We start from the raw sequence: 18,452 nt of genomic DNA on the forward strand, positions 1-18,452 counted from the left end.
GCTACCTGCCTCAGAGTTTATTTGCCACCTTACCATTCAGCAAACGAAGCATCCTACCTATTACACAAAGAAATTAATGGTTTAGCAGGCAGTTATTTAAAAGATACAGCCCATCTGATGAGCTTCAGGTGCCTCTCCATTTTTGGTACTGAATTTCTACGAAAACTTTAAAAAGTAGCATATGCTTGCTGCTCAGCAGATTGATTGCAAACTTAAGCTACTGAATATTTCCTAAATTGAGCTTCCATATGGAGAATCATTTTTGTAGTTCTTCAATGTTCCAAAAAAGCAGCTGACTTTGTCCTATCCTGTGTGCCAGCTGAAGCTCAAATACTTCAGCTGAAGCAGACTGTGAAGATCATATCAGTAACTGTAGTGCAACTGGCATCCATGAAACTGCAGTGTCTGTGTCTGACATAATAGGAGAACAAACACATAAGCACAACAGTTTTTTGGGGGGCTCTGCCTGAAAAGTGTCTGGTCTTGTAAAGCCCTTGGAGTTCAGACATTGCTATCAAAACATGCATTTCTTTTTTTGCATTTACAAGAAAACAAAAATCGATGCATTCAGTGTTGCCATCCAATAACTCAAAGAATGAATTCAGAAAAATACATTTAAGCAAGCAGTTTGCAGCATTAGTTGTTACTGTTTATTTATTACAGTTTTCTGTTCCAAGTATTTTTCAGTTGTCACTTTAAACAATGAATGTAAGAAAAGCTTTTCAAGGAAAACAATCAATCAATGATTCCATATCATCTACCCTAAATATATTCACCACTGGCCCCACACTTTTGCCTTCAGTGTCTGTCTACATCTCTCCTGACACATACAAAAAAAGCTTTCCCCTGGCTAAGTAAAAGCTGACCTTTATTTGCTGTACCAGGATCAAGCTGTATAGAGGAAGCTGACTGTTTCAGTTAAATGACACTGTAATACAAACGCTGCTTAGGGTCAAAGAGAATCTTTGCAGCAGCGTGCTGAGCAAATCAGCACTCTCATGAGGATAAGCTGAAATTATATGCAATCAAAAGAAAAATCACTTACAACTGCAACAAGATCACAGTTTATTATCTTTCTGAGGCTGTGCTGACACTTTATTCGAAAGATGTGCCATTGGTAAATTAATTTTGCTGATTAACAGTTGTCATCAACAAAATTAATCACAGGGGAGTACCATGCGTGGCCACTGTTGGAATGTGACACCATTACGGTCACATACTCAGCTTGCAAGAAAGCTGTTGCATAAGCAGCATGAGGCTGGGAATTGTGCTGTTGAAATTTTCAAGAGGGTAGCCGAGTCAGCACGTGCTAGTTTCAACATATAGAGGTTAAGGAACAAGTAATAGGTTTATTCCACGCTGAAAAGAGAAGAAAGTCAACAACGTTTCAGCTGTGGAGTTTTCTTTCTTCTCTTTTCAGCATGGAATAAACCTATTTATTAAAATAGGTTTTAATAGGAATTACTTGTTCCTTTGCAGCCTACGCATGCTGATGCAGCTACCCACCTGTAATAAAGGTTAATTCCACTCGGAAAAGAAGAAGAAACAATATTTTGGCTGTTCAGCCTTTTTCAGGTATGAGAAGGTAGTACCAGGAGGAAGTTAGTACTTCTAACTGTAAGCCACGGTGCATGCAGGCGGAATGTGGTGGTGACTTCACTTTGGTGTTTTTTCATTCTTTCGTCCACTGCCGGTAGGCTAGTATTTTACCAGCAAACCACAGCTATTCCTTAAGGTCTCATTCAGTCGCATCCAACACAAAGAAAGAAATCCTTACACTTATATAGCACTTTTCTGGACACTCCACTCAAAGCACTTTACAGGTAATGGGGACTCCCCTCCAACACAACCAATGTGTAGCCCCACTAGGATGATGCGATGGCAGGCAGAACGCTCACCACACATCAGCTATCAGTGGGGAGGAAAACAGAGTGATGAAGCCAATTCATAGATGTGGATTATTAGGAGACTACGATTAGCAAAGGTCAGGGGAATATTTGGCCAGGACACCGGGGTAACACCCCTACTCTTTTCAAGAAATGCTCTGGGATTTTTAATGGCCACAAGAGTCTGGATCTTGGTTTTATGTCTCATCCAAAGGATGGTGCCTATTTTAGTGAATAGTGTCCCCGTCACTATACAGGGACATTAGGATCAACACAGGTCTCAGGATGAGTGCCCCCTACTTTCCCAGGACAGTCTCCCATCCAGGCTCACACCTGCTGAGGGTTGCCAGTTTGGCTGGGACACCAGAATATCCCCCCTATTCTTTTCGTGAAACGCCCTGGGATTTCTAATGACCACGCATCTCATCTGAAGAACAGTGCCTTTTGTCCCCACCACTATACTGAGAACAACCACTGCTTTCCTAGGTACTGGCCTGGCTCAAAACTGCTTAGCTTCAGTGTGTTGCCAGTTGAGAGCTCCAGGGTGATACACCTGCTGACAAAGGGAGTGAAAAACACTGGTTGAGCCTGGTTTCACCTGCTGAACTACCATACGGAGGAAAACTCCAAACTGAATGACGGTTTGAGTAGTGAGATTTTAGAAAAAAGCATCCTTAAGGAAAACAAGGACATGCAACCAGAACAAAACATAATACATGGACTGATAAACAGTTATCATCTGAATCTTTTTTCCTAAACACAGAGGCAGAGGTAATTTGCAATTAAATAATGTCTGAGGGCACTGATACTTTGTTCAAAGGTACTACACCATGCAGATGAAAAACGCTTGTAGATAAAAAAAAATGGAAAGGAAACATTGGGCTCTTTGGACCAGATGATGAGAATTTAAGCTTGCGCCAGGTAACTAATAAACTATGAGCATGACTCTCCAAACGGGTACTCAGAATATTGTGCTCAAGGGATAGAGTTGCAATTAGTTTGTTAGGACTCACTCAACTTCTCAGTAAAAAGCAGCTAATGTAACTTCCCAGACATTTGCAGGACAGCAGTGATACACAACCGTGCCGTCCATTCAGTGCTAATTCTTCTGTAAGGTGCTGTGGAGATTACAGTGTGTCAAAAGAGTAGCAGTGAAGGGCCTGCAGATCAGAGGAGCACATCAACCAACTCTCATTTGCTCCATGCTGTCATTGTTGGGAGCTCAGACATTCAACAACTGCCAAATTGCCTAACGCCCAATGAAGCTGGGCACAATGAAATTAAAGAAGTGTTAAAAATGGCACATTGTGGTTTTTGTCTCTTTGTCATGCATATCAAACTACTACAGTGCACCTGATATTCAGTGTCCAAAATAAACGTGCAAATCAAAACATGAAAAGGATAATACAGTCTTAAGTGATCTACATGTAATTTATTGACTAGACCGAGAGCATGGAGTATTGATGTTTGTCCAGAAAGCTATAAATGTACAAAGAAGAGGTTTAAAAAAAATTCATTACATTTTATATAGCTCTGCCTGAAGGTTACAGGAATCTATTAGCCAACTAAATTCTGCAAAGACAGATTACTAATTGATTTTCAGTGGCTGCTTTTGTCACGGAAAGAATGCACAAGAGCACACTAAGGATAATTCAATCTGGAATGAAAAAAGCAAAAACTGGATTTATTCTGGAACAAATATTAATATAATTAAACACAAGAATCAGAGATTGTTTATAGCATCAATCATATATTGTTTATAGCATGCACATTCACCTTTACCAACACAGTCCAATCATGTTATTTATATACTGTATTTTTTATTTCCAATTAAAAAGTGCAAGAGTCACATATTTCACAGAACCTTAAAAATTGCATTTACACATCAAGACAGAAAAAGGGATTCTCTGTCACTTACAATTCCATATCTTTTTTTTCCCCTGCATAGCGCTTAGCACTGTACAAAAGTGACAGACCCAGCACAAATTTCTAATAACTAGCCATGCATGTCAGTGAAGTTTAAAACCACTGTGATTAAAAAGTTGGAAAGATCAAAGAGTTACATGGCGGATTTTAATCCCACTGACTCCGAAACCTCCACCCTCTCCCTCACAGCAGCAGATATCTGGTGTTGCAATATCCCACAAGATAAAGACATTTCTACACTTACAATGTACTATGTCTTACAAACAAGCAGACAGTAACATATAGGCTAATTAAAACAAAAAGAGTCCCTGCAATGCATCTGTAATTTGGATATTTGTGGGGGGGGGGGTTCTATGAAAAAGAAGCATAATCAACTATCAAAAGAGGCTATTCTGTCAGTCACAGCTTTGCATTCATACAACCGAAAGATCTAACGTAAACAATTCTGATAGTTGAAGAAATGCACTGAATACATCATGTTGCCTTCTCTTTATTAAGTATTTCCTCCTTTACACTACAGTACATAGTGACTGTCCTGGTCATATACAACAAAACAGAAAATTTAATTTGCTTTGGGTTGGACAACCAAACGTTAACCTTTCTATGTCGTATTCATGAGGAAAAAGAACTGAACGCTCACGAGAGTGCAATTATACCATCATTGCTTCACACCAGATTTGAAAACCAAGATCTGGACACATTTTGAAGGATATAGACTACCCATCTGAGCTGCAGGTTGACCTCAGTCAATCAAAGTCTTAAACAAGATTCTAATTGGAAAAAACACCATGCTTGATCACAGTAGATCACAAAAAATAACCACAATTGCAAAAAAAGGCTGAGCTGGTGGTTAGAATGCCATTAGTTCTGACAAATGACAAAGAGGTCCAACCTGAGTTGATGCTTTCCTGACTTTCATTTCTCTCTGTTGATAAAGCAGTCTGGACAATTCTATTGTCAAAAGACTTGAAGACTTGAATATTTACTGTTATGTAAATACTCAGAAGATTTAGCAACTTATCTGCATTGGGACATCCTATGCTTTTTTTTTTGCTTTTGTAACATCTCTAGATGTAAAGGTCACAATCATCTAGAGTGGCAGTTGAACTGTAGAATAACAGCATAACTAAAGCACTGCAAAATCCTTAGCATACCCTATAAAATGCCAAACTAATGTTTTTGTAGGTTAAAATGTCATTTTGGGTTCTCCAAATTTGAGCTCACTGGTCTTTACACTGTAACGCAGTTTCAAATATCAATTGTTTTCTCTGCGGGATCTGGCCTAGTCATTATCCACCTTCGTTTATTAGGGTAAAAAATTCTCATTATTTTCTGTGGGTCACTTTTGTTTTCCATCTGCTCTGTGTTCAGAATTATTGCTCCTGACAGCACAAACACTGTGAGCCTTAAATAAGACCCCGTGGTTCAAAAATCACAGAAAAATAGTAACTCATTTTGTAAAGAGTGGGCAAACGCAGTCTTTCTTGATATTTCTCCTTTTCTGTGAAGAGGCATTTTGAACAGGATATGCGATGGTGGTACTCACACAGAGGTAATTCAAAAGCATAATTACATAAGGGTAGGAGACACTATCTGTATAAATTAATATAACTGAGGTGTAAAAACAAACAGACCACAGATGGAGCCCAAGCCTGGAAAAATAAGATTATCTTAATCAACTCATCTTTTATTTTCCACAGTACTCCTTTCATTTCCTTTCCAGTTATCATTTTCTATCTCCAAAAGTGAAAACAAACTAGCCCCCTCTGATACGTTTGGAGCACTGACTTCTCTAATCCTGCACATAATAAAGATAACCATAATAAGCACGTTTCCAGCAGTGTAATAACAGAAAGTCACGTGACTTATTGTAGTGAAGGGACACGTCTCATTGAGCACGACTTGGCAAACTTAAAAACAAAATACCAAAATAATATCATATGTCAGAGGCAATGATTTATCCTTACTAAAAACAAAATCACAAAACTGGGGACCTCCCAAGTAAGAGCAGTGAGCCCATAAATGGTTCTTCTCAGGATAGAGGCAAGTATGAAAAATGTCATGTCAAACATGAACACAGGCTGTGCCACTCACTGCTTATATCAAGGCCTCTCTGGTACCAGTAGGGCACCCAAATAACTGGACATGGCCAAACAGCTAAGTGTTTTATAACCTTTTAGATGCCAAGGACTGGCTGGCTGCCTTCCAAAACTGTTGTGGATCTTTCAATCCTTTTGAAGTCCAGGCCAGTTCCCTTGTTTCTTTTTTTATTGCAAGATTTTCTTTCAATAATTATCGACGTGTAAATATTACATATGAAGTGAAAGTGCGCACGCTGGAGTTACATAAAAAATTGAACAGTCTGTAACGTACCCTGTTTAATTATACATATAGATAAACATAGAAAGCAAGCCACTTCTTACACGTAGTCCTGAAAAAGTTATACAAGCAGAAGAATGGTGCAAAAACAAAAATTGCGTTTTGTATGCAGTGCTTTACAACAACATAAATCATTACCGAATGAAAAAAACAGATGGGGAGACATAAATTGTACCATATATATTACTCTTCTACACTGCATTGCACATGAACCAAAATAACTACCGTCATACACCTGAAAAATAATTACTGGCATGTACCTGAATTCAATAACAGATGGAAAGATACAAAAGCATCATTCTTTCCATTTGCAATTCTATATAATTACATATGGCATGCGAATAAAGAAACCCCACAAAAATATGGTATTTTTTCAGATCACGTCCAATTCCAATGAAACTTTAAGAAATTGAGCATGGTTATTTTGGATGAAAAATAACCTTCTGCATCTGGCAGGGAGGAGCTACGCCAATGTCCTCAGTCATCGGTTACATTTTAATGGAAATGAGTGATGAGGCCTTCTCGGTGATGGGCTTCAGAAGAAGCTTTTTCCCCTCATGCCTTGGCAAGGAAAGGATTGCTTAGATAGAAAATCAAGGTAAAAGGCATGGGACGCAACCTTGCAATTCACACCTTTCGAGTTGCTATGTTGTTTTAATTCACTGCTTTGTTAAGATGTTTAAAGTGAAGAATATTCGGAAACACGCAAAATAGGTTCAGCCTACCTCTACAGGCCACCCCTAGCCAGATGTTCAAATTGCGCCTGTCCGACAGGGGTGGGAACAGATTATTTTCATGCACATTCCATTCCAGAGCCGAGCTAACAGGACCGGAACGCAGGCTTACTATGAGCACTGACGGGCTCCAGATTGCTGAGAAGGGAATTTTTGAGATTCACATTCATTAAGCCTGAGGAATTCTGCCAGTTTTGTTTATTTTTTCAAATGAAATCTCACCCAGACCATCCAGACGGCTGCCAACCACCAGCACGATTTCACGCTTGCGTGGCGTGGAGAAACACTGCAATAGGGGACCTCTGTCTTGTCTGGGCAACCGTAACCCTGGACTAACCAGACATTCTCAGGGTAGGAGCGTGAATGGCTTCTCTCCTCCTGCTGGCACTGAAGTGCACAGAGAAGCTGCTTCCTGTCCAGTTAGCATTGAGTGTCAGAACGTTTCAATATACAGTTACTCCCCAGTTAGCTCACCAGTGCAGCAGAATGGCTTAGCAACTGGCAACATTAAACTGATGTTTCAAAAAGCTTGGAAGGAGCATTCTGTAACTTTAAAATTAAAAACGACAATAAAAATAAAAACTGAACGTAAGCTCTGGTTGAGACCATAACTGTAACATATGTACATTTTTCCCATTTGATTAAACTCTTTGTTGGTACATCTATTTGCTAAATTAATTTCATTTTCCACATTCACTGCATATGACTATACATAGGATGCTGCTCTTTGCAATCCTGAGGATAATTCAGAATAAATGTGCATCTTAAAAATGACCATCTTTGTAATGCTCATCCAGTGTTCAATAAGACTAGATTCTGCCCATGGAGCAGTATTCACAGTCAAAGCCTTGTCTTTCGGAACCACTACTGAGAACAACAGGAGACTGCTACGTTAAACATCACAAAAGACGTATATTCTGAATTAGGTCACTTAACAGCTTCTTTGGAAAGTGTCTGTAAGTGATTATAATAGGTGCTTTGAAATTCAGACATCTGCTGATTAGCAATTTATAGATTACTAACCTTTTAACCTTCCCTTCACTAATGAATGGTATTATGTGAAACCAGCTATCAGAAAAAATATATATATTTTAAATGATTCTACTTAATACACTAAAGAAGAAGACAATGGATTCTCAAAGAGATTATTTTTTACCAGATGCTAAGGCCTTTTAGTGGGGGAAAAAAATAATTAACACATAAGATGTCCCATTGAAGAGAAGAGAAACGAACATCATGCACAAGACTGTGAGAAACTGCCTCCTACTGAGAAGCCAATGCGTTTTGTTGTGTTGAAATGGGCAGCACACAAATTAGCTCACACAAAAATCAGAGATAAATGTATTGGCTCTCAACAGCTAATCGACTCTCAGTTCCAAACTGGAGAAGATGGTCCATCTTTGAGCCATTCTTTGAATTCAAGTTACCAAGCCAAGTCATTTTTGTTTTAAAGTCTGTTACTGTTCCATCTTTATCGCGTTTAATAGGGAAGGAAAATGACAACAAATTCGTTCCTGACAAACAACAAAAAGATCATTTCAAAAGACTGATGGAACTGCACAATCCATACTGTAGTTCTCTGAATACATGTACAAGACGACGCTCAATAATGATAAAATGTAGGCTCCACAAAAAAATGAGAAAATACAGTACCTGACCATGTTGCTACTTCAGGATGATTTTTAGTACACAGCAGTAAACTTGCACTGGAGTTGATGCTGGTTAAATACATTGGTTTAAACTGAGGAGTTATAGCCCTGATGTGTCATCTTCCCAAATCCATAAAAGGTAAAACAATAAAGATATGCACTAGATTACAAGAGCTGATTGCACAGTTGCACATTACATGAGTATTCATCTTGACCTCAGGGCCAACAGTGTGGGAGTACTTTCTAAAATGACCTTGGCTCACACTGCAGTCTACAGTACTGGGCTGTTGCACTAAATCTGTAAAGGAAGCAAAGCCTGCAGGCACTGATAATAAATGCTGCTTATGAGCTTTCAAAACGGCACAGTTCTCTTTTTGACTCATATCCAACGACACCATTGGGCGCTCACAGAAATTCAGTAATTTTCGAGATCCTGCAAAATGGAGATCTGACACAGTTGTGGTATTAGGTTACACAAACATTACAGCACATGCCAGCAACCATGTCACCCTGCAACTCACCACTGGCAACCCACTGTAGCTAAGCAGGTGTGAGCCTGGTCAGTACCTGGATGGAGACCACCTGGGGAAAAACTAAAGTTGCTGCTGGAAGAGGCGTTTGTGGGACCAGCAGGGGGCGCTCACCCTGCAGTCTATGTAAATCCTAATCCCCCAGTATAGTGACGGGGACACTATACTGTAAAAAGGCACCGTCCTTCTGATTAGATGTAAAACCAAGGTCCTGACTCTCTGTGGTCATTAAAAATCCCAAGACGTTTCTCGAAAAGAGTAAGGGTGTAACCCCGGTGTCCTGGCCAAAAATTTCCCATTGACCCTTACCAATCATGGCCTCCTAATAATCCCCATCTAAGAATTGACTTCATTACTCTGTTCTCCTCCCCACTAATAGCTGATGTGTGGTGATCGTTCTGGCGCACTATGGCTGCCGTCGCATCATCCAAGTGGGGGCCGCACATTGGTGGTGGTGGAGGGGGGTCCATATTACCTGTAAAGCGCTTTGAGTGGAGTGTTCAGATAAGCACTATATAAGTGTAAGCAATTATTATTAATATTATTATTATTACTACTACATGTAGAACTACAGTTGTGATACAGTTACCACATTTCAGACTTCCCATTTCCTGCGATGTGTAATAGGGTAAAATGTTAAAGACCATCTCCCGAGTAGCTGAAACAGTTAAGGCCTCTGTGTGTAGAGCAGGTGGAGCCCTTCAGTTAAAATTGCTGACTCCATGTGGTCATACCACAAGGTGAAGTAGAACCAGGTTCTCAAAGTGGTGACACACAATTGATTGAGCACCTCAGGCAGGGGGCAGGGGGCCTGACATACAACAGCCAGGGACTCCTGTGGTTTGCCCGGAACCCAAAAGCCTGCATTCTGGGGTCTGAGTCCCTGCTGCTGGTACTGTAGGCTAGCAATGTGAGAAGTAAGGGTATTTGTTTCAGAGGACATTCCCAAGTACATGTGGGTCTTCATCTTCATCTCTCACACTAGTCCTAGAGTAGCAGCTTTTAATTAAATTGATGACCAACTGCCACCCCCAAAGTGGGGAACATACAATTAGTAGAAATTCAATATTTCCAGCAAAAGAAAACACAACAGGTTTTCTTTGCACTTCTTGAAGAGAATCGATGTATTTACACATGTGCACCAATCCAGAACCACAAGACACAAGCGCTGATTGAAATACAAAAAACTATTCTGTAGAATAACCATTAAATAAGTACTGTTAGTCTCAGCTATGTTACACAGTGAATAAAAACTCCAAAAGATTTATGCTAGTTTTGGTGATATAGCAAAGTACACAACTGCTGGATTGCAATGTTTCCTTCTTCTGAAAGAAGTCTTAAAGTTCCTATTGAATAAACATGATACATCCTTCCTGCCAACTGCTTGCATGTGCACAATACAGCAAACTAAAGTCTACTGACATGTTGTATTAGAACATCTTTTGTTCTACATACAAACTGCTAACTTCTCACACCTCAGCAGCAAACTTCGCCAGCTCTGGTCCCAGAGGGCTGGAAGCTGGTTTTCAAGCACTCAAATACCATAACCTGTAGAACGGGGAGATCTTAAAATTGTCCAATACAGACAATAATGAATCCACTGAAGTCATTTAAAGCCCAGCTGGACTGAAAACCCACAGACATACTGGCCCTCCAGGACGATAATTGGGGATCCCGGCTCTAGAGATTTTAAAGGGGACAAATGAACTATTTATATACAGCACTTCACAGTTAATTGCATAGTGGACATTCTTTATATTTCTGTATATTAACAGCAGTATACAGGATTAATATAAAAGGATTTGACAAGCTAAAATCCTTTTAAGAAACTTGCTAAACGTACAGGGCAGTTTTTAAAGCCTTTTTTTGTTTGTTCGTTCTAAGTAATCTTTTCGGTTTTAACTTTCAGATTCAAGGCATTTAAGGAAGGAAACAACTTGTTAGTTTTAACAGACTGTTTATGTGTAAACATTACTAATTAATAACCAACACTCAGCCTACCAAAAACATCTGTGACATTCAGTATAAGGTTAATGCGTCGACTACTGTTATCCACGATACTTTGCGGTTGGCTCAACATCTTCTATTTTTAAATGGTCCAGCAATTTACACTACACAGCCGGTAGTAACTGGGTGAAAACGTGAAAATTAAATCACTTCGATACCATATTAATGTATTCCTTGTCCATGATAAAAATAATTGTAAACGTTTATTTAAAAAATAAAACTTACTTTTCCCCCTTTTGTTATTTTTAAGGGAAAGTGTTACAAATAATAACAAATCTGGGAGAGTTTTTTTTTTATTTTGCGCATCAAACCGAGTTTCCCTCAATACATAATGTTTAAATAGTAAACAAGTGGCAGTATATTTGAATCAATGTTTAAAAACACTTAATGAAAACATTTATACAGTTTTTGTTTGTAGTAGTTCACTCGGTTGCACACATTTAAAAAGCATTTACTGTAAGGTATGTTAATGTTTGCAGCACTGTAGTTCAATTCAGTGTTACCATGTTCAGCAAGGTTGTGTAAATAGCAGATCCGCGGCTCAAAACGCCAGATTCAACGCAACGGGTTTCAATATTAAAATAAATTTAAACAACCTTCAGTATCTGGTCAAAGAGGAACTAGTGATGTAAACCTGCCATGCACTTAAATGTCTACTACACAGGTACAAATCATATGACTAATTTCGTTCACCTAAACCGCAAACGCGCTGCTGTGAATCCCAGTCTCTGCATTATTCACTGGTAACCTAGCTGGCCTAAGAATCTCAATTACAACGCCGAATTCTGGATGATTATATTTCAATAAAGAAAAGTTGTTTCAGTGTTTCACCTTCCACTGGGCCCCCTCTGAAACGAGCACTGCAAGGTACGATTGGAGATCAATATCTCTATCCTTCATGAAGAGTATAAAGCATTAGTTCTGTATGTACGATCAGTGGCAGTTTTATAATGGAATCGTTTCGCCTCGTTAAAACCTACATAAAATTAAAAGTTTAAATCCCTATCGCCGATACAGAGGAATAGAACATGCGGCCTCCAAGCTCTTCCGATAAATTTAGAGTGTGATGCAAAGTAGTTAAATTCTCCACTTCAAACACCAAAACTTTCTATCATATTACTACCACTCTGGCTTACCACAAGAAAACAACCACGCGAGTTTCGCAGCTGCTAGCAAAACTCCATGGCATAAACAGCTCAGTACTGCTTCTGTACAAGGCTGATTGTTTGATTGTGGAAAGCCCACCGCTTTTTTAAAAATGCATTTTTTTCCTCAGCCTGAAATCAACGTAAAATGCAGTTTAGCGCGGTTTCTTTCTCGCAAAACTTACCTGAGAAACAAGGGGAATGAGAGTCTGTTCCACCGAGCGCGTTTTGATCTCTAGCCCGGAATCAAAGCTACTGCTGCCGCAAGGAGATGAAGCCATTCCCGCCGGTCTTTTCTTTTCTTTTTAATTTCTTCTACTGCAAAGCACAATTCGGGTTGAGATTTACTCCAGTTTTTAAAAAGGGAGCGCTTCTCTTGCGGACCGGCAAATGAAAACCTAATCTCCGTGACGTTTATTTGTTTTTTGAAGTCTTCGGCATTACTGGAGAATGCACTCGTGTTCGGCGTTTCTCCTTGCGATAATGCCCACACACTTCACTCAACTACAGTAAACTGCCCGTGCGAACACTGCACCGCTGACTGCAGCACCAAGAGGGTCTGAACACTACCGGGACTCGCCGAGCGGTAACTGGCTTGCTCTGCTGTGCTGACTCTCGCAGCGCCTGGTGACGACATGGTGCCATTCAACACCGCTCCACGAAACACTGCTCTGTCCCATTTCGTATTCAGACCGTCTCCGAGCACATTCCTACTTCATAATCATATTGTACTCTGTGCAACACCTTGATTAAAAGATCTGCTACACTTTCCCCCCCCCTTTTTCCACGTTACTCTTCTTTTTTTTCCCCTTAAACGTTTTGTGGACGTTTCTGTTTTAAATGTACAATGTAATGGGAGATTGTTATTCACGCTTTGCCCAGAACATAGCAATTTATTTGTTTTCAAAGAAAAGACAAATGTTAACATTTCTGAGAGTATGAGGAAAATCCTGTAGGAGCTCATAAAACAAATTGGCTCTAGTTCCGCTGCATTTTCAGGAGCTACATCTCAAGATTTGCAGCAGTGCAGGAACTTGTGTGAAACGTAAATGTGAAGTAACTTACTGTATGATTCTGCACAACCTGTATCTTTCAATGATAGCATACAAAAGATACAAAAACAACTGACAGATACAAAAGTTGAATGTAAGAAACATACGTTAGAGCATTAACATCGTGACTTGTTTCTAACATGTCCAGTGCACTTATAAGCTAATTACAATCTAAGAAATATATATGTATAAATGCAAAATAATGTATTATGCCCATTAGCCTTTTATTACCAGTTATGCAAGAAAAGGTCAGCTGTTATTTGAGTCTCAGTCATGTGGCGTTACATCGCATTTTAGGCTGTAGATCTACACGCCATTTAGGCACTGAGCTAATAATGGAAAATCATCCGTGGTCTATTTGCAGCTCATCCAGAACTTTACTATTCATCTCATACTCTCTCAGGCTCTTTACTTCTCTTTATTTCTCCTTCAGATTGATCTCTCACCTCATTCCTTACACTTCTTAAGGCTCACCTGTAGCCCATATTCATTACTCAGCATTAACGTGATAGATACTTTATTGAAATTGCAGTGCAACAGCAGCTTAACACAGACAACACAGCAACAGTGTAACGAATGATACAATAATAATAATAATACAGTACATACAATACAATCGGTACAATCAGTACAGTGAGAAGTGCACTACTCACAGTCCAGAACACAACAGATGTATTGCACAATATAAATATAAATATATAAATGTATTGCACAGGTCCCTGGCATATATTGCCCAAAAACGGTTTTAAACGGGAAAAAGAAAAAGAACAGATGTATCAGTTTACTGTTCAGTCTAGAAACAGGTCACTGTCAATGTTGCCTCTGCCCAGACGCAAGGTGGATGCGTTGTACAGTCATGGCAGAAGGCAAGAATGACCTCCTGTAGCGCTCCCTGTCGCACCGTGGATGAATCAGTCTATTGCTGAACGTGCTCTTCATTCCTGCAAGCCTGTCATAGAGGGGATGGGAGACGTTGTCCATGATGGCCTCTAGTTTGGACACCATTCTCCTCTCGGCCACCACCTCCAGGGGGTCCAGGCCGGACCCAATGACGGAGCTTGCTTTAATGTGATTAACTACAATACTGTAGTTACTAAAATTATTTTGTTTGTATTCTCTTACAGTATGGCTCTTTTTGTTACCTATCCCTATAGCACAGTACTTTTCCTTTGACATACTGTAGGTATACTGTAACCCAAACAATAGATGTGCCTCGTTGTTGCGTCTCTGAAACTCAGAATGGAACGGATGTATTTATCAAGGTGACAGGTACTGCAGCACTCTCAGAGATCCTCGGTGTTGGGCTGTAAACCCTGGGTTAACTGGAAACAGAAAAAAATGCATTGAAAACCACAATCAATTACAAAGAAAAAAAAAAGTATTTCAATGTAGTATCATTGTAATATAATGTTCAGACGTCCACGCTGTTTAAGTGTGATTATTATTGCATATTGCAGAGGGGATTCTGCAATAAACCATTGGAGGATGAAGTAAATATTATTGTGGAAATGGGTGACTGTGCCTTTAAATGAAAGAATTTTACCATTTCCCAGTATTAAGATTTTTAGTGCTACAGTGCCTTCAGAAAGTATCCTCCACCACTGCACAATTGCAAATATTGTATTATGACTGGAATTTTTTATGCATTGAAGTTCATTTTTGCCTCGTTTCACACAACACACACAACATTTTAAAGTGGCAAAATATTTTTAAGATTAAGATCACTTTATTAACCAAATACAATTTCTTGCATTAGGAATTCGTCTTTTCGCATACCCCAGCTTGCTCTCCATGAGACACACAGACACACGGAGAGAAGCTTGGGGTCAGAGCGCAGGGTCAGCCATTGTACGGCACCCCTAGAGCAGTTGGGGTTAAGGGCCATGCTCAGGGGCCCATCAGAGTAGGATTCCTCTGCCGGCTGCAGGATTTGAACCGGCAGCCTTCCAACAATTTTTACTGTGTAATGAACATTTGTCTGAAAAATTAAAAACAGAAATATCTCATTTACGGGCAACACAGCGGTATACAGTAGTAGTGAGCATTACTGCCTCACAGCGCTGGGGCCCTGGGTTTAATTCCAGACCTGGGGTGCGATCTGTGTGGAGTCTCTATGTTCTCCCTGTGTTTGTGTGGGTTTCCTTCGGGCTGCTCTGGTTTCCATCTACATTCCAAAGACATACTGGTATGTTAATTGGCTTATTAATTGGAAAATTAGTCCTTGGCACGAGTGTGTGCGTTTCTGTATTTGTGTCTGCGTGTCTACCCTGCAATGAACCACCTGTTTAAATGGTCAAACTGAAAATGTTCTTAATGTTTCAAATTTAGGGTTAATTAAGGGTGATCCATAGTACCTGCTGGATTATGGTTCCCCAGGAACAGGGTTGGCCATTTCTGTTCTAAAGCCTTTCTGCCCCATTTTGTTTAATGGAGGTAAATAAAATTTGTAACCTAGCCTGAAAGAAATGTGTAATTTGATTTCACTACCCTTTCATATTCCCATAATTAGTGATTCATAGTTTTATCAGCCTCCTGTCTAGCATTTAAGAAAGAGGTTTAAGAAGCTGCTGAGCTGACATCCATTTCAATCTAAAAGAATGAAACCTGCAATATGAATTATTAATGTTCTCTGTTCCCTCAGCAGTTATCCTTTAGTGGAACAGGTTTGGGGGAGGTGGACAAACAAATCTCTTTAAATGAGGAAACGTTACACTAGGGGCTTCAGTTATGAATGCTTTTACAGCTGTGCTGATGTCTGAGAAAATGAAAATGTGAAACTGACCAGGAGTGTTCACAGCCTTGTCACAGTTTTAACTAACAACAATACCAATTATAATAACACAAAGCTTCGTGACACTGGGTTTTTGTGACGACTGTAAAATAATAAATATGAAATATTTTGAACCTTACCAATCTTTAGTAGGTGGGATGGAGCCATTTTCTTATTCTGAACAGAATAAAACCTATCACATCTAGCTAGAGGCCTGCTTCTTCTTTGTCACACAGCATCTTACGACATGTCCTTTGTGGTACGATGTTTTATTGGCCCTATTTATTGTAGCACTTAAGACTTGTTTGTCATCTTGGGTGGCTTTTGTTTCTGAATCCTGAATAAAGTGATGGAGATTCACAGTGCATTCTGTGGTGGTTCGATGAATTACAATGTAAAAATCCCAATAGACGCAACTCACGAGACTGACTGTGTACCCAATTTGTTGTGTCGGTGCCTTGTCATTACACCTGCGAGCTGCGACCAAAGCTAGGAGAATTAATCAAAATTCTGTATTGATACACTCAACATTCAGGTTTCAGGTTATCAAATCACAGTTTTATTAACTACATTTTGCAGTTAAGGTTAGAAAAATGCCCAGAGAACCCAAGAGTATTCTTTAGTCATACTTACTTAGTCATACATATTCTCTAGTCATACTGTACTTTCAATAGTACCACAAATTGAGGAATTTGCTAACTGTAGCATCAACTCTTAACAAATTAACTGACCTCATCCACAATGTAACTCCTGTTTTATGAGAGAAACATATGCAAATGTCATTTTAAGGTGTTTGTTTTTTGTTGCCTTGGCTAGAGTTACGGTTGTGAGGAAGATATCTTATTGCTTACAGAAATAAGCAGATAAGGAGATTGTTCTGACAGCACATTTATTTAGAGAGGGGAATGGAGAGATGCTGTATATTAAAGTGGTTCTCCCTCCTTCTCCCACCTCCTAGGCTCTCAAAACTAAAAGTATTTGTGTATGATGTAGGGCATTGTTTACAGATAAAATGATGTCTAATTGTCCTTGACAATTCTGTGAAGATGTGCTTAGTGACCATGTACAATTTGAGTTAAAAAGTCTAATATCTTTTAAATAAAACATCTCATTTCCTCATTTCCATATTCTGTACGTGTAACCCTCAGATTCGGTTTCAGAATTTTTGATAGCTGTATCAGTTCAACAACAACAGCAACAAGCAATCAGTTATACAACAATGTTGGAGGCGATTGATGCAATGTAAACAAAACAGCATCTGAATGCTTTTGACGTGATTGATATTGACTGTGTTTGCCTTACACACAGTGCCAAAGGGAGCCAATATTTTAACACAATACATAAGCCACAGCTTTACATTTCAAAACCTCAATATCCTATAGTCAAATCCCCAGCGTAGTTTTACTTACCACTGTGTAAAGTACCTTTCAAATGCAGATTTATTCCAAGAGCTTTTTTTTTAAATAGCAATATATTTCGTTTCTAATTTAATTTAAGCTTGATCAGTTGTATAAAGTATATGAGCAGCTTAAAGGGTCTGAGCAGCTAAATTAATGAATCTGTGCATTTTTTCCAAGTAGGTGTCAAAGCTGAGCTGCCAGTGCACTGAAAGAAATTATTTTGGAAGGAGCAAAAGCTTTTACTTCTCACTTTTCTTTCTTCCCTTAGAGTTTTGTTCATTTTATTGACAGCTACATTCAGAAATCATTGGTTCATATTTGGTACACTACTTTAATATCACAGGAGGACAAACAAAGACATAACAAAATCTAGACAGAATTTTGTAGATAACAAAGCTTTAAGCACTAGGAATTTGAATGTTGTAAATATCGCCAAAATCAAAACAAATTTGAATAATTATAAAATAAGGGAATTAGAAACCGAGAATTTCTTCAGTAAAACAAGAACTGAGTAGGGTGAAAGCAAGATGCATTTTTCTGAAACTGAATGCCAAACAAAATGGCAATTCAATTTTACAAAGCAATCAGAATGGCTAGGTTTTGACAGTGGTGCTGTCTTTTCTCATTGAAACAGTCTTATATCTACTTCACTTAGCATTCCTGCTCTTTTCTCAGTATGAAATATTAAAAATCTACAGGGGCCTCAGTTCTATTGACTTTCCTGTATTGTGAAAAAGACAGGGCTGTAAATTACAGCCAAAGCCATAGGATAGCCTGATTGACTTTTAACACCACGGTTTTCTTTTTTCTTACATATGGATGTTTAAAGCAAATGCATAGTTCCAAGGATTATGGCAGTAGTTGGCTTAGTAATTAAACAGGAATTAATTGCAGCTATGTGACTAGTTAAGACTGATCCCTGTTAATTGTATTAGTTTTGTGTGATCATACAGTAGTCAGGGAAAAACAGAAAA

The 18,452-nt window shown here is 39.1% G+C and overlaps 1 protein-coding gene across 5 annotated transcripts in view; it reads right to left on the reverse strand.

Moving 5' to 3' along the window:
• ctnnal1 (catenin alpha like 1) overlaps nucleotides 1-12,882 on the reverse strand; it is a 100,915-nt gene extending 88,033 nt beyond the window's left edge. For all 5 annotated transcript variants that reach the window (XR_016093853.1, XM_088929392.1, XM_088929391.1 and 2 more), the window contains exon 1: nucleotides 12,442-12,882. Coding sequence is in view for 4 of the 5 variants with exons in the window: in XM_088929392.1 (XP_088785518.1) it covers nucleotides 12,442-12,537 (96 nt within the window). In the remaining variant the exon portion in view is untranslated. The remainder of the gene's footprint in view (nucleotides 1-12,441) is intronic.
• Between the last annotated feature and the right edge of the window lie 5,570 nt (nucleotides 12,883-18,452).

This window comes from Atractosteus spatula, chromosome 12 (assembly GCF_055471065.1).
Source record: "Atractosteus spatula isolate fAtrSpa1 chromosome 12, fAtrSpa1.hap1, whole genome shotgun sequence".
NCBI lineage: Eukaryota > Metazoa > Chordata > Actinopteri > Semionotiformes > Lepisosteidae > Atractosteus > Atractosteus spatula.